The sequence below is a fragment of the Oncorhynchus masou genome, chromosome 23, assembly GCF_036934945.1.
Source record: "Oncorhynchus masou masou isolate Uvic2021 chromosome 23, UVic_Omas_1.1, whole genome shotgun sequence".
NCBI lineage: Eukaryota > Metazoa > Chordata > Actinopteri > Salmoniformes > Salmonidae > Oncorhynchus > Oncorhynchus masou.
Window position 1 is genome coordinate 45,213,100 of NC_088234.1, and position 17,251 is coordinate 45,230,350.

The 17,251-nt window shown below is 43.1% G+C and overlaps 1 protein-coding gene across 2 annotated transcripts in view; it reads right to left on the reverse strand.

Moving 5' to 3' along the window:
* The window catches only part of LOC135510899 (echinoderm microtubule-associated protein-like 4), a 133,759-nt gene that overhangs the window by 39,175 nt on the left and 77,333 nt on the right, over positions 1 to 17,251 (reverse strand). For both annotated transcript variants that reach the window (XM_064932213.1, XM_064932212.1), the window contains exon 2: positions 417 to 599. In XM_064932213.1, the coding sequence (XP_064788285.1) occupies positions 417 to 599 (183 nt within the window). The remainder of the gene's footprint in view (positions 1 to 416; positions 600 to 17,251) is intronic.

A 17,251-nucleotide genomic window follows, 5' to 3' on the forward strand; every position in this document is an offset into this window, starting at 1 on the left:
GCGATCTGAATGGAAACGTTTTGCACCGAGGGTCAAGGTCGGAGTGAAACTGTTAACAGATCCAGGTTCTGGCTCCGCTGCTGAACTTCCTTTGTGTAAACACAAGCGGAGGAATACAAGATAGCCGACTCTCACGACTACAACCTGGCGAACAAATCCAAAGGAAGAGGGGCTAAACGAGCCTTTGGGAAAGTGGAGATGAATGGAATGTACAGTGCTCGATCACAGGTACGGTAAGTTGTACAGAAGCGAGTGCCGATGGATTTGACAGAGCGTGATCAGCTTATGGTGGAGAGATGATGTTTAAAACTGTCCGGTTGTAGGGTTTCTAGAGGGTTTCAAACATGTAGAATCGGTGACAGTGATGGCGACTGATGGTTTCGGTTCAGAGTTCAGGGTCTGAGGTGACGGACTACCTTTGGTGCTGGTCTGTTTTTTGCCGGTGGCGGCCGTGTCCTCGGAGAGCGCCAGGCGTCGCAGCACGTCGGCCAGCGCCGCCTTCATCACGGCGATCTCATCCTCCTGCTGTTGGACGCGCAGCTCCAACGACGACAGACGATCCTGCACGTCAGACGCACTCGCTGCCGAAATACTGTCATCTACACAGAGAGAGAGAGAGAGACAGAGACACAAAGACAGAGACAGAGAGAGAGACAGAGAGAGAGAGAGAAAAAGAGAGAGAGAGAGAGAAAAAGAGAGAGAGAGAGAGAGAGAGAGAGAGCGAGAGAGAGAGATAGAGAAAAAGAGAGAGAGAGAGAGAAAAAGAGAGAGAGAGAGAGAGAGAGAGAGAGAGAAGACTAGGTTAGATACTGTAGACAACAAACATTTAGACATCCACCCAGCAAAGAGACCCACGCCCGCAAACACAGAGAAGCATGAACATTAGGGCTGGGACGATACCAGTATCACAACATTTTTTCTATGGCAAAAATGGAAACCTAAGCAGGCCAGACTCATTGGTCCTTTAAAAACCTGCTGTATGTAAAATATTGCATGCTATTGATTGGAAAATAAACAAATATGACTCTGGATGACAGACAACATAATAATGTTTGTTTCCAACATTAGGGCTGTTTTCCTAATCAAGTTAAATCCGCTTCGTGTTTTGCTTCCTTGCCACGACACTAACAAGCATTTAGATACTGGTATGTATATATGCACCAAACACACACAGGCTGTGATAAGACTTCCATGGGTGAACAGGAATGTTTCACTGTATAGGTCTACAGTCGCAAACTGGTGACTTCCCCAAGACCCTATTGTGAAACAGTATGGGAAGTGAGAAAAAGAGTGGGGGGGGGGCATGCCTCTACCTCTAAATACAGGGCACATGTTCAACTGCTCAAAGTATTTGCGGGTTGGGGCTGCTGCCAAGCCTAGCTGTGGTTCAGGGCCTGATTGCTGGACTGGATGGGGGTAATTTGGCAGTGGAAAGAGTGAGGGGGCCTCAAAGCCAATGTTGGCCTGTTAAAGGGGTGCTGACAAACACGGCCCCCCCCTTTCCCCAGAAGACCCCCGTCAGAGGCGTTTGAACCCCCTTCCCACATGACACAAAAAACAAACAACACTCACAATTTAAGAGTGGTAAAGAGGAAACAGATACGGTCATAATAGTTCAGAGCAAACTATTAACAAGTTAAACATATTTCTGTCTAACAGCTCAAGCCACGAGGGCACTTAACCCTGAACTCAGAAGTGGATTATGTTTGTGGCGCTAACAGATCAAGCTAACTTTCACTGTAAGCCCAAAGCACCGTTTCTGGCCAACAAAGTTAATGTTTTTTTTTATATTGTGGCTGTAAGGAAATGCCTCACCCCTTGACTATGTGCAGAGACTGATAGTAATATGGTACATGCCTGCGCACGTAAACAAGCCTGTGCAAGCACACAGTCAAGGGGTGAGGCATTTCCTTCCAGCACCGAGAGGTCAGTGAGGGCAGAGGTAGTGAGGCAGTGCCTGGTAGCATGCCCCGGATGGCTGGGCAGCAGTAGACTGGAGGGAGGGAGGGGGAGTGAGAGAGAGAGAGCGCACAGAGGAAGACTTAACCCACCACTCTCACTCTCTCCCTAAGCGCACACACACACCACAAACACCACCACACTACAGAACAATGGGCCTCTGTACACTGAGGAGACTGGAGCCAGGAAAACCAGCCCAGCACAGAACCAATCTACTTCCCCAGGGAACGTAAATCAAACATAAAGCCATCAAATAGACAAAGCCAGGGAAATTAGCTTAAAAAAGGATAACTCCACCACTTTTAAAATTTGGGTTGTGATGATTTGGTATTTTATTAGGATCCCCATTAGCTGTTGCGAAAGCAGCAGCTACTGTTCCTGGGGTCCACGCAAAGCATGAAACATGACATAATACAGAACATTAATAGATAAGAACAGCTCAAGGACAGAACTGCAACCATTTAAAAGAGGAAGAAATGATGCACTCGTAGCCAACGTGTCGACAGCGTTCTACAGGCATACTGACCAACGTCGACCCCAATGCTTCCCACAGTCGTGTCAAGTTGGCCAGATGTCCTTTGGGTGGTGGACCATTCTTGATACACACAGAAAACTGTTGAGCGTGAAAAACACAGCAGCGTTGGAAGTTCTTAATACACTCGTCTGGCACCTACTACCATACCTCAGTTCAAAATCACTTCAATCTTTTGTCTTGCCCATTCACCCTCTGAAACGCACACACACACACTATGTTTGTCTCAAGGCTTTCAAATCCTTCTTTAACCCGTCTCCTCCCCTTCATCGACACTGACTGAAGTGGATTTAAGAGGTGACATCAATACGGGACCATAGCTTTCACATGGATTCACCTGGTCACTCTATACATTGGAAAGAGCGGGTGTTCCTAATGTTTTGTACACTCAGTGTATATTTAGATGAAGCTTTGTCTGGGCTTGATAGCCAACTAAGCTGCAGGCTAACTAGGCTGAGCATTGCATCATGGGGGACTAAATACACCCCTTGGAATCAAATGATGCTGCAGAAGAGGGCAATAGAGACGTGTCGGCAACACTTTTACTTGACACCCAGGGTCATAACCATGTCATAACACGGTCATAACCATGTCATAACAGCTGACATGAGCTGTCATAATATGGTGATAATACTGTCACGAAACATATTTAGACATTTATCATTGTAAATGTGCACACACATGCACCTGCCCCAATGCTCTGTTTCGGATGACTGGGATGAATGCAGGAGCATATTTAGCAGCTGGACAAGACACCATCTTTGTGACTGATGACCGACATAAGGGCGTGTACGTGATTGGTCTAGCTGGCTTATATGATCAGGATGGTCATGATGCTTCTCGACAGTGTCATAAAGTGGATGTTCTACAAGTTGTTTCAAATATGGTGAAATGTGACTGTAAAGAATTCATGACAACAACAACAACAACAAAGGACTTAAGGAACTAAAGGAAACCTCATGGCAGGGAAAAAAACACATTTGAATAAATGTGGGTTTTGAGATGTCATCATCACCAGCCCTAAAAATAATACAACACGTTGGTCGTGACACTGTTATGACACATGACACGGTTATGACCGTGTCGTGACAGTGTTATGACACATGACATGGTTATGACCGTGTCGTGACAGTGTTATGACGCTGGGTGTCACGTCATGTGTTACCGAACGTTTCAAAATGACAAAAACAAGGAATCGTGCGGCATGACTAACAAAAACAACAAAACATAAAAAATGTGTATCGAACCTTACAGTTGTGCACATATACTAACAGCATAATAACTGGCTTCGAACGTGTTTTTAATTGTCCCTTAGAAGCCTTAGTACATAACTGTCAATCAACTGGCTGTCAGACAGACCCGCCACCCACCAGAACGCCCAACTCAGGGAGTCCAATCAATACACAGACTCCGGATGTAGTGACCTGAAGCAAGCAGGTGCCCAGACTCAAACGCGCACACACACGTTGCGATAAGAGTTCAGTGGGCGAACACTAGGCACAGAGGAGCTTTGTCTGTCTCTCTCTCTCGCGGTCTGTCTGATAATTAAAACACGTGGCCCTCTCTCCTCGGGTCTCTTGTAACACACAGTGACATGCACATAAAGGACAGACAGTGGTGACTTACAGACAGCAGGCCTCAGTGTTGGCTGCTTGCAGTGTGAACGGCTTTGCCTGCATAACACAGGACATAATGAATCAGAGTTACTGAATCACTGCTTAGATGTGACACAGGGCTGGGGGAAGCAGCCAGAGGGTCTGAGGGTCTGTGAGATTGTAGGCTACAGTGCATTCTCTAGCCTTCCTTTGATACGGACTCCTGACTTTGATGTGAAACAAAAGCATGTACTACAGCATGTACTACAGCACTGAGCAGGTGGCCCACAACACACACAGAGAGGGAAACAACCCCCTTAACGCACACACAACAAAAAAACAGACAGATTGTTCTAGCAACTTCATTGGTGGTGGGTGATTGAAATTATTTTTTACATTTGACATCCGAAAACAATTTTTGAGAAAATCATGATGAAAGTGGCCATTGTAGTCCCATTTTAGACCTATACATGTCTACTGTAAGACATTGTGCTCTGTTAATCGTACATGATACAGACAACATCTTGGAGTCATTATACTACCTATAGTGTGATTCTGAAATACATTTCTCACAATGATTTATTCATTTACATTCATTAAAAGTACCCTTTTTGATTTGGTTCATTTTAAGAGGTAGAGTATATTGCTCCAAACAGTATACACTACAAGTACATAACGTTTCCAGAGTGGACTCTCTACTAATTCTAATTCTGAAGGTATGATACATGTCATGAGTACCACCAACACACTGAATGGGAAAATGGATTCAAAGGAAACTCCCTCTGCTGGTGACTTGCTGAATGTGCAATCCGAAAGGAGGGCTGTGATTGTTTAATAACCTGTAATGTCAATTTCTATGTATAAAGTGGGTCATATCATTAAAAGGATCAGAGGGCCCAACTGGAAATTTGACATGTTTTGAAGAGTATATTGTTACAAACAATATGTCTAAAAATAAGCAAAATCAAAAAGGATAGTTTTTATATATTCATGTTTTTAATGCTGAATAAATGAATGTGAACATTTGTTTTTCAGAATCTATACATAGTCCAAATGTGTGGTTCACAGATCATAGGGTCTTACAGGAGGCATGTATAAAAAAAACACCTAAAATGGGTAATTTCATCATGATTTACCACCCAAAAATGGTGATACAAATGCAAAAAGCAAGTTAAACATCGTTCCTCTAAATGAAGTTCCTATGTGAGAATTGCCAGAACAATTTGCCAGCAAACATATTTTTCACTCCCACTGGCATGGAATCGCCCTACACCCAGACTCTGTTGTCAATCACGGACATCTTGTTAATAATGAAACACCACAGTTACACTGTCACGGCCGTTGGAAGAAGTAGACCAAAGCGCAGCGTGGTGAGCGTACATATTCCTTTTTATTAGGATGACGCAGACAAAAACAATAAACAATACAAAAACAACCGTGAAGCTTAAGGGCTATGTGCCACAAACAAAGTTAACAACCCACAAAGACAGGTGGGAAAAGGGCTGCCTAAGTATGGTTCCCAATCAGAAACAACAATAGACAGCTGTCCCTGATTGAGAACCATACCCGGCCAAAACAAAGAAATACAAAACATAGAAAATAGAACATAGAATGCCCACCCCACATCACACCCTGACCTAACCAAATAGAGAAATAAAACAGCTCTCTAAGGTCAGGGCGTGACATACACCAATACCTTTATCACATATATTTATAGATCAAAGACACAAACTAGAAATGCAAGACAAAAAATGTAGAGAAGTGTCTTGTTGGCTAACTAACTGGATACAAGAAGCAACATATCAGTCACACCGAGTTCACAGTGATGAAACCATGAGTTCATTTGTCCTCCTGACTCTGCTCTTTTGTTTCTTTTGCCTCACATTCCCCTCAGCTAAGTCTAGCTACAATAATGTAATCTTATCATAACTCTCCACAGCTTGACGAAAGGCTCCCTTGAGAAAAGAACACAGTAGAGCTGCACTCTGCAAGGCAACGTTCAGGTGGATGAGTAAGTCAGTGTGTGTGGGGAGATTCTGGGACTACGGCACTTGGATTTGTGTAATAGAATATAAAATCAGACAAGAAGTGGCATTCAGTTACTGTTTGATTGAATGTTAGAATGGGGAAAAACGAGTGACCTAATCCACTTTGAGCGTTTTATGATCGTCGGTGTCAGGCGCACCAGTTCCAGTATCTCAGAAATGTCCGGCCTTGTGTGCTTTTCACGCACAACAGTGTCCAGCCTTCACCAAGAATGGTGCAACAAACAACAAATATCCAGTCAGTGGCAAGGAGAATGGAAGGAGGAGAATGGCAAGAATCGTGCGAGCCAACAGGCGGGCCACAAACAGTGAAATAATGGCACCGTACAACAGTGGTGTGCAGAGCAGCATCTTAGAACTCACAACTCATAAGTCCTTCTCACGGATGGGCTATTGGAGCAGACGACCACACCGGGTTCCACTCTTATCAGCTAAAAACAAGAAGCGGATCCAGTGGACAATTGAGGAGAGGAAAAATATTGCCTGGTCCGATGAATCCCGGTTCCTGTTGCGTCATGCTGATAGTAGAGTCAGGTTTTGGCGTAAGCAACAGTAGTTCATGGCTCCATCCTGCCTGGTGTCAGCCGTACAGACTGGTGGCGGAGGTGTAATGATGTGGGGAATGTTTTCCTAGCACACGTTAGGTCCCTTGATACCAATTGAGCAAAGTTTCCATGCCCCGAAGAATTCAGGTTGTCCTGGAGGCAAAGGGGGGTCCCGGTACTAGACGGTGTACCTAATAAACTGTGTTTATATGTAATACAATAGGGTAGAGCTGGGTGATAACTTGCCTGAATTAGTGCGATAACGATATATAGAACTATATGTTTATAACATTAAAGTTTAGATTGATTTATTATCCTTTAAACCAATACAACTAGGGTTGGGCAGTCTATTGTATATAACCGTATCCCAGGGTATTTTTGAAATATTCTTGGTATGATTTTCCAATACCGTAAATAAAATAACTTGTGCACTATGTAATAGATAAAGCAGTTCGCGTTCATTATTTTGCCTGTTAGATCATTTTTCATTCTAAAGTTTACCGGTACAGGTTACCCAAAACAGCTGTTAAAGGCATTTGTTTACAAAGAAACATAACGAGCGAAACAGGAGCATAGCGAGGTGAGCCACTCCTGCGTCAGCACAACTTAACACTAGAACAGCCATAGGACAACAGCCACTGACGGTCGATTTTGTAAATAAAAAAAATCTGCCCAAAAATGTTAAGTCCTGGATTTTCATAAAATGTTTGTATTTTACACTGCTCATTTGTCAGATAAAAAAAAACAGAAAAGTATTTAAAGCCTTTTTACAGCATTTCTTTCACAACTATTCCGAACTTAACCCGCTAAGACAATGTGCTGTAGGACGTTGGTACCCAGCCAGACGCTAATACGTCTCTCTGTCCTCACTGAGTGAATGAAAATGAATGGGCAATCATTTTGCCCCCTTACTTCATAACTGAATTTAGTGACAATATTAGCCCTATCATTTGTCAGATTGTACATGAAGAGCTGGGCACATCTTGTAATTGACAGATGCTGGGAAAGGAGAATCACATGATCAAATCCTCCTTCAGAGTCACATGCAGGTAAAACATTTTGACTTCTTTATAGTATCAGAAAGAGCATATTCTGCCGTTTCTATGACACTTACCTTTGTCAAATAAGGAATTCATCCTTTTCAATTGTTCATGCACAAATAAAGTTGATCAATTGGATTACACTGTAATGTTTTTATTGGGAAACGAAAATAGGCGATTAGGCAATTGTTTTTTCTAGGACTTCGTAGAATTATACAAAACATATCCTTGACTCTATTTAAACAAATAACTATTATTTTTATTAATATTTCTTCAAGCAACTAATCCTTTACAAAAGTTGATGCACTATTTATCAACTGCTGGTGCTTATGATTGCTCACCTTGCGGGTTGACATGCATCGGATGCAGAAGCTAAAGGAAAACGCCCAGAGGCATTCTGCAGCGGGTACTCATAGGCTGAAAGGCCAAGCGGTTCTAGTGTTTAGTGAGGTGATCAAGTTACACGTGTATGAAATTCACGAGGCTACTAATGTTTGCCAGCTATATATATTCACACAACTATACAGTTGAAGTTGGATGTTTACATACACCTTAGCCAAATACATTTATACTGAGTTTTTCACAATTCCTGATGTTTTATCCTAGTAAAATTCCCAGTCTGAGGTCAGCTAGGATCACCACTTTATTTTAAGAATGTGAAAGGTCAGAATAATAGTAGAGAGAATGATTGATCTCAGCTTTTTTTCTTTCATCACATTCCCAGTGGGTCAGAAGTTTACATTACACTCAATTAGTATTTGGTAGCTTTACCTTTAAATTGTTTAACTTGGGTCAAACGTTTCGGGTAGCCTTCCACAAGCTTCCCACAATAAATAAGCTCATTCCTCCTGACAGAGCTGGTGTAACTGAGTCAGGTTTGTAGGCCTCCTTGCTCGCACACACTTTTTTAGTTCTGCCCCACATCTTCTATAGGCTTGAGGCCAGGACTTTGTGATGGCCACTTCAATACCTTGACTTTGTTGTCCTTAAGCCATTTTGCCACAACTTTGGAAGTATGCTTGGGGTCATTGTCCATTCGGAAGAACCATTTGCAACCAAGCCTTAACTTCCTGACTGATGTCTTGAGATGTTGCTTCAATATATCCACATAATTGTCCTCCCTCATGAAGACATCTATTTTGTGAAGTTCACCAGTCCCTCCTGCAGCAAAGCACCCCCAACAACATGATGCCCCCGTGCTTCACGGTTGGGATGGTGTTCTTCGGCTTGCAAGCCTCCCCTTTTCCTCCAAACATAACGATGGTCATTATGGTCAAACAGCTCAATTTTTTTGTTTCATCAGACCAGAGGACATTTCCCTAAAAAGTACAATCTTTGTCCCCATGTGCAGTTGCAATCCTTAGTCTGGATTTTTTTATTGCGGTTTTGGAGCTGTGGCTTCTTCCTTGCTGAGCAGCCTTTCAGGTTATGTCGATATAGGACTCATTTTACTGTGGATATAGATACTTTTGTACCCGTTTCCAGCATCTTCACGAGGACTTTTGATGATTTTCTGGGATTGTTTTGCACTTTTCACACCAATGTACGTTCATCTCTAGAAGACAGAACACATCTCCTTCCTGAGCGGTATGACGGCTGCGTGGTCCCATGGTGTCTATACTTGTGTACTATTGTTTGTACAGATGAATGTGGTACCTTCAGGTGTTTGGAAATTGCTCCCAAGGATGAACCAGACTTGTGGAGGTCTACACATTTTTCCACCTGAGGTCTGGGCTGATTTATTTTGATTTTCCCATGATGTCAAGCAAATAGGCACTGAGTTTGAAGGTAGGCCTTGTAATACATCCACAGGTACACCTCCAATTGACTCAAATTATGTCAATTAGCCTATCAGAAGCTTCTAAATCCATGACATCATTTTCTGGAATTTTCCAAGCTGTTTAAAAGGCACAGTCAATTTAGTGTATGTAAACTTCTGACTCACTAGAATTGCGATACAGTGAATTCTGTCTGTAAACAATTGTTGGAAAAATGACTTGTGTCATGCACAAAGTAGATGTCCTAACCGACTTGCCAAAACTATAGTTAACAAGACATTTGTGGAGTGGTTGAAAAACCCTAAGCACTACTAGTTTGATGGTTGTAACCATCAATTGTTCCATAAACAGTCACCCATATTAGCAAACGTATTTCATTTCAAACATAACAATTCCTCTAGTATAGGCTACTGCAAAATGCCTGTGATATGTGATTCATTTTGGCTTATCGTCCCAGCTGTAAAGTATATATAAATAACATTTTAAGAAATACAATGTATAGGATGGGCTGAATTTGTATTCATTGATACAGAAAGGTTTTAAGGCCCTGTGTGAACCCCCAGCCGAGGCTCGGAAGGAGGAAACCCTGAGAATTACTCAGGAAGAGATATGGTGAAAGAGGCCGGATGTGAATGGTGATATCCTTCTCAGTAATAGATGCCACAATTTACTGTGTAACCCACTCCAGCAGATAACACACTTGTTGTTATCATTAGAGCATTGCAAAAACTCTAAAGACTGATTAGAGGATAAGTAGATTATTACCCAACACCCTGACAAAACATATCGTAGAGAAAATGTGCAATTCAAAACCTGACTCCTCTGCCAACTATCCTGTTGTAGTCTGTGTGTTGAGAACACATTTAGTGTTCTCAAGTCATGTGAAAGTAATAACTGAGTAATAAGCACATGAGAAGTGAGTAATTGCACTTCCGAATATCTTTGTGAAAGCTTTCTATGGGATGATATGTTCAGTGTGTGAGTGTGGAAAGTTGTTGGACTAGAGTTGGACAAGAGAGAACAGATGCTGCTAAAGGACAAGGACACTAGCTGGGACCTGTTGGAAGTGACATCACAAAGGAAGTGAGGACACACAGGAAGTGAGATCACACAGGCTAGAGAAAGAAGGAGAAGAGTGAAGCAATCAGCAGTCTGACATAATGATTTCTTAAGAGGGGGCATAATCACAAAACACACATCCTGTCAAACAGGAAGCAACACTATACAATTAATCAGAGTTGTTTTGGTTTGAACACTGAATAGCTGCTCGAATGGTTGGTGTTGACACTAACAACCAACCAGGCTCTTCCCAATGCTTGCCTCATTACTGATGCCTTCCTCAACTACAGTAGACGGCTATGTTTCCAGACATGCTCCAGGGCCCATATTCAAAAACTGTAGGAGTGCTGATCTAGGATCAGGCCCCAACCCCCGACCATATAATCGTATTGATAATTAACTAAAATGCTAAACTTATCCTATATCAGCATTTATAAACTGAGACACTTCATGAACACGGGCTTATGAATATGATCTCCCTCTAACTGAGTAAGCCTGTATTTATCCATGTTAGTCACATTGAGAGGAGGTTTAATACAGCCCAACACTTCACCCAGGAGGTCATCATCTCCAGTGAAGGTCTTACTGGGAAGACTGGTTCCGGTTGGCTTCAGCTGCACATACTAACTTTGCGGGGCAAAAGTGTTAAAAGACTCATGCATTCACACTCACACATGAGAACACACAGGAGCCATTTCAGGCTTATTTCCTGTCCTCACACACTCTGGAGGCCTGGTTAATCAGATTTATTACAGCAACTCCCTCCATCAATACTTAATCACCATTACTGATGCCCGGTCTGTAGTATCTAATCCTGTTAATGAACAAAGACACTCTCTCTCTCACACACACACACACCAAGGAGAGGCAATAGGAGTGTTTTAAAAAAATCCAAAAATATTTGACCTTTACTTAACTAGGCAAGTCAGTTAAGAACAAATTCTTATTTACAATGATGGCCTACTGGGGAACAGTGGGTTAACTGCCTTGTTAAGGGGCAAAACAACAGATTTTTACCTTGCCAGCTTGGGGATTTGATCCAGCAACCGTTCAGTTACTGGCCCAACGCTCTAGCCACTAGGCTACATGCCCCCCCCGGCCAAACCCTCCCCTAACCCGGACAACACTGGTCCAATTGTGAGCCGCCCTATATGACTCCCGATCACGGCCGGTTGTGATACAGCCCGGGATCGAACGCAGGTCTGTAGTGACGCCTCCATTACTGCGATGTAATGCCTTAGGCCACTGCGCCACTCTGGAGGCCTTGTGTGAAAGCATAGTATCATGTGTAATGTACTGATGTATGACCCCAGTCTCCGGCAGTATATAGTAACACACTAAGCAAAAAACGACGCATGCAAAAACACAGACAAGCTAGCACGCACGTACATACGTACACACACATTTAAGTCTGAGGTTTTAGCCTCCATAATGAAATGTGGAGCACAGCCATGCCTTGACAAGGTATATCATCACTCTCCTCTCATCTCTCACTCTCCTGCACTTAGTCTCTTTCTTTAAGCCTTGCCACTTGCTCTCTCACACTCCTCATGTTTGGATGGTATCCATTGATGACGTACATTTATGTACAGTGATCAAAAACGTTTTTGCACACTAACTCAATGCTATGTGTATGAGCAAACAAACAAAAAAACATCTGTCTGACATTTTATGAATTTATTTTTGCTGGGTGTACATCAATGAACTGTATGGGCAAGTACAGTGCCTTCAGAAAGTATTCAAACCCCTTGACTTTTTCCAAATTTTGTTATGTTACAGCCTTATTATAAAATGTATTAAAAAGTTGTTAACCCCTTCATCAATTTACACACAATACCCCATAATGACGAAGCAAAAAGAGGTTTTTAGAACAAGAAATATCACATTTATGTAATTATTCAGACTCTTTACTCAGTACTTTGTTGAAGCACCTTTGGCAGCAATTACAGCCTCGAGTCTTCTTTCATATGACGCTACAAGTTTGGCACACCTATATTTGGGGAGTTTCTCCCATTCTTCTCTGCAGATCCTCCAAGCTGTCAGGTTGGATGGGGAGCGTCGCTACACAGCTATTTTCAGGTCTTTCCAGAGATGTTCGATCGGGTTCAAGTCTGGGCTCTGGCTGGGCCACTCAAGGACATTCAGAGTCTTGTCCAGAAGCCACTCCGGTGTTGTCTTGGCTGTGTGCTTAGGGTCATTGTCCTGTCAGAAGGTAAACCATCACACCAGTCTGAAGTTCTGTGCACTCTAGAGCAGATTTTCATCAAGGATCTCTCTGTAAGTTGCACCGTTCATCTTTGCCTCGATCCTGACTAGTCTGCCAGTCCACGTCGCTGAATAACACCCCGAGAGCATGATGCTGCCACCACCATGCTTCACCGCAAGGATGTTGCCAGGTTTCGTCCAGACGTGACGATTGACATTCAGGCCAAAGAGTTTAATCTTGGTTTCATCAGACCAGAGAATCTTGTTTCTCATGGTCTGAGTCATTTAGGTGCCTTTTGGCAAACTCCAAGCGGGCTGTCATGTGCCTTTTACTGAGGAGTGGCTTCCGTCTGGCCACTCTCTCATAAAGGCTTGATTGGTGGAGTGCTGCAGAGTGTGTTGCAGTAGTGCTGCATCGTTGTCCTTCTGGGAGGTTCTCCCATCTCACAGAGGAACTCTAGAACTCTGTCAGAGTGACCATCATGTTCTTGATCACCTCTCCGATTGCTCAGTCTGGCCGGGCAGCCAGCTTTAGGAAGTCTTCTTCCATTGAAGGATGATGGAGGCCATTGTGTTCTTGGGGACCTTCTGTGCTGCAGACATTTTTTGGTACCCTTCCCCAGATCTGTGCCTCGACACAATCCTGTCTCAGAGCTATACGGACAATTTCTTCGACCTCATGGCTTGGTTTTTGCTCTGACATGCACTGTCAATTGTGGGACCTTATATAGACAGGTATGTGCCTCATGTCCAATCAATTGAATTTACTACAGGTGGAGTCCAATTAAGTTATAGAAATACCTCAAGGATATTCAATGGAAATAAGATGCACCTGAGCTAAATTGAGTCTCATAGCAAAGGGTCTGAATACTTAGGTGTCTGTTTTTTTCTTTTAATACATTTGCAAAGATTTCTAAAAACCTGTTTCACTTTGTCAATATGGGGTATTATGTGTAGATTACTGAGGATAATAAAACATATATATATTTTAGAGTGAAGGCTGTAAAGTTACAAAATGTGGAAAAAGTAAAGGGGTCTGAATACTTTCCGAAGTGTGAACACAACAGTGTATATGTACAAGACTGTGTGTGTATGAGTGCCATATGAATCGTAATGGTGCTCAGATTCCTGCGGGCTGCTCGTAGGGGCTTTAAATTGTTTTCTGCATGAGGCGACATGTTTGTTGTAAGACATTAGGCTGTGCGGCCAGGCCAAGTGTGTGTGTGGGGAGAGGGGGGGGGCGAGAGAGAGCGAGAGAGCGAGAGGGAGAGTGACAGAAGCAGGGATCTGATGATGGATGAGATTGGATTAGCAGAGAGAAGCTGCGCACACAGCCCAGCACTCAACTGTAATTTACAACTCTATCACTGTAATACACACTGTGTTACTAAAGACACACGTTACAGCCGTGTCAAAAGACACTGTACATTCACTATGCACCTACATACTTCACGGCTCGATCAGAAAATTCTATACACTCGCTAGTCACGATAAACACACACTTTTACAGCTCTTTCGGTTCACAAACACAAAACACACACTGGAGAAAGAACGGTAAAGCTCGATTCAGGCCATCTGTGAATGCTCTCAGAGTGCTGATTCTCCCAGATGGCAGAGAGCCTAACACACAGCACCTCCTGCTCTATTAAACCCTAACTCTTATACACCACACAGATACATAGTGTGTGTACTTGTCTATAGATCTGTATCTGCATGTAGTATATGTATACATGTCAGAACAAATGTCTGCCTATTAGTATGCATGTGTAAATCTGTGTGTATGATAATAGAGTGAAAGCGGAGAACAGAGAAAGACAGAGGTAAAGTTTGTATCTGTAATTGTTGACTGCCTTTGTTTTCTCCTGCCTCTCGCTCACTCAACACCACTATTTTTCTTTCATTTCTTTTTGTTTCTCTTTAATTTGAGGAGGGTGTGTGCTTTGAAGAAAGGCGGCATGGGGGGGGGGGTACGAAGAGAGAGAGAGAGAGTGTGTGTGAGAGAGAGAGTGTGAGAGACATAATTTGCCCAGATGAAGTGTTCAACATCTCTCACAGCCCTAAAGGCATCCACATGCTTCAAAATCCAAAACATTTCGGAACAGTTTGTGCATATATTACAACTTTCTGTGCCGTTTTTGTTCGTTTTGGTCGTCAGCAGTTTGTTTTAGGACTGTTCGTGCACACAAAATGTTTTCTTGAGGCAAGCCGAAGTCTGTAGCTGAAGTCTACACTAGGGATGCACGATATATCGGTGAACATATCAGAATCGGACGATATTAGCTACAAATGCCAACGTCGGCATCGGCCCGATGTCTAGTTTAACGGCGATGTGCAAAACCGATGTGAAAGCTGACGTGCATACCTATATAATGTAGGTAGATGCAGCATTCCTAAACTAGCCTACAATGTCTGCTGTGAGGATCGAGCAGTCAACAAGTCGAGCAGTCATTTGAAAGAGTAAGTCAATTTCAGCGAGACAACTCAAAAGGTCGAAATCCATTAACGCCAAGATAATGGAATTCATTGCCCTTGACAATCAACCGTTCTTTGTCGTGGGTGACGTTGGCTTTCGCCGACTGGTAGAGCAACAGTACACACGTGCGAGTGCACCAAGTGCGCTATTCTTCAAATGTTGCCTTACCGGAGTTACACAGTAATAGCGTCACTGCTATTAGCTTCACGACTGCCATTTGGACCAGCGATATCAGCCCCATGAGCATGCTGAGTCTGACAGCACAGTGAGTCGTCGAGGATATTATACTGAGGAAAGTTGTATTTCATGCTCATAAATGTGCTGGTTGTCATACCGCTGCTTCCATTTCAATGGCATTAGAGCATGTTTGAAACTTGGAAACATGAACACACTAGCTAGCTCCATTCGAACAACTGACTCTAGAAATAAGCTAATCGTCTGCGCCTGCAGCAGACGTGATACCCTCTGTCATGGCATTGAAACGCCTGCTCCACAAAACTGCAGACACAGGCTGTGAACAAGCGATTCGGTGGCATTCTCTCTTTACTGTGTCACCACCATGCTCGACACTAGGTACAAGGACCGCTACTTCGATGCAGACAAAAAACAGGGTTTACGTGAAATGTTACATACACAGCTGGACCAGATGGAAACGGACACAGTGCACCAAGGAAGAGGCCACAGACAGACACTTCACTGCTTGACATGTATGATGAATTCCTGGTTGAGAATGAAACGACTGAACAAATGAACAACGAAACAGCACAGCAAGTGAAAGAAATCGGTTTTAATTATGTTTTACTGGTAACAGGGACAACGTAAAAGTAAACAAAATAACTTTTTGGTCAGTGTGGTGTGGTGTAGAGGTTGACCGATTATGATCTTTATTTTTTTAAATGTACTTTTACCCCTTTTTCTCCCCCATTTCGTGGTATCCAATTTTTTAGTAGCTACTATCTTGTCTCATCACTACAACTCCCATGCGGGCTCGGGAGAGACGAAGGTTGAAAGTCATGCGTCCTCCGATACACAACCCAACCAAGCCGCACTGCTTCTTAACACAGCGCACATCCAACCCGGAAGCCAGCCGCACCAATGTGTCGGAGGAAACACCGTGCACCTGGCAACCTTGGTTAGCGCGTACTGCGCCTGGCCTGCCACAGGAGTCGCTGGTGCACGATGAGACAAGGACATCCCTACCGGCCAAGCCCTCCCTAACCCGGACGACGCTAGGCCAATTGTGCGTCGCCCCACTGACCTCCCGGTCGTGGCCGGTTACGACAGAGCCTGGGCGCAAACCCAGAGTCTCTGATGGCACGGCTGGCACTGCAGTACAGCGCCCTTAACCACTGCGCCACCCAGGAGGCTGATTATGATTTTTCAACGCCGATACCGATTATTGGAGGACCAAAAAAAGCCGATACCGATTAGATCGGCAGATTTTTATATATTTGTAATAATGACAATTACAACAATACTGAATGAACAACGAACCCTTATTTTAACTTAATATAATACATCAATAAAATCTATTTAGTCTCAAATAAATAAAGAAACATGTTCAATTTGGTTTAAATATAGGATATGTCTCTATGGGCCAAGGCAGTTTCTATGCACCTATTCTTGTGATTCTAGGACTTTTCTAAATTTCAACATTTTTGCAATGTTCAAAATGAATTGAAGTTATTGCAAATGAACGAGGCTGTTTCCCAGCCTGAGAACCTTCTAGAACCACAGAACTCAAAATGCACTACCGACTTAAGCTCTAGAACAGGTATCTAAAGTTTCAGAGCTCTAGGTCTGACGGTTTGGCTGCTTTCTGTAAGAAGGCGGCGACTCAATTAGAGGTCGACCGATTATGATTTTTCACCGCCGATACCAATACCGATTATTTTAGGACCAAAAAAGCCGATACCGATTAATCGACCGATTTAAAAAAATATATTGGTAATAATGACAATTACAACAATACTGAATGAACACTTATTTGAACTTAATATAATACATCAATAAATTCAAT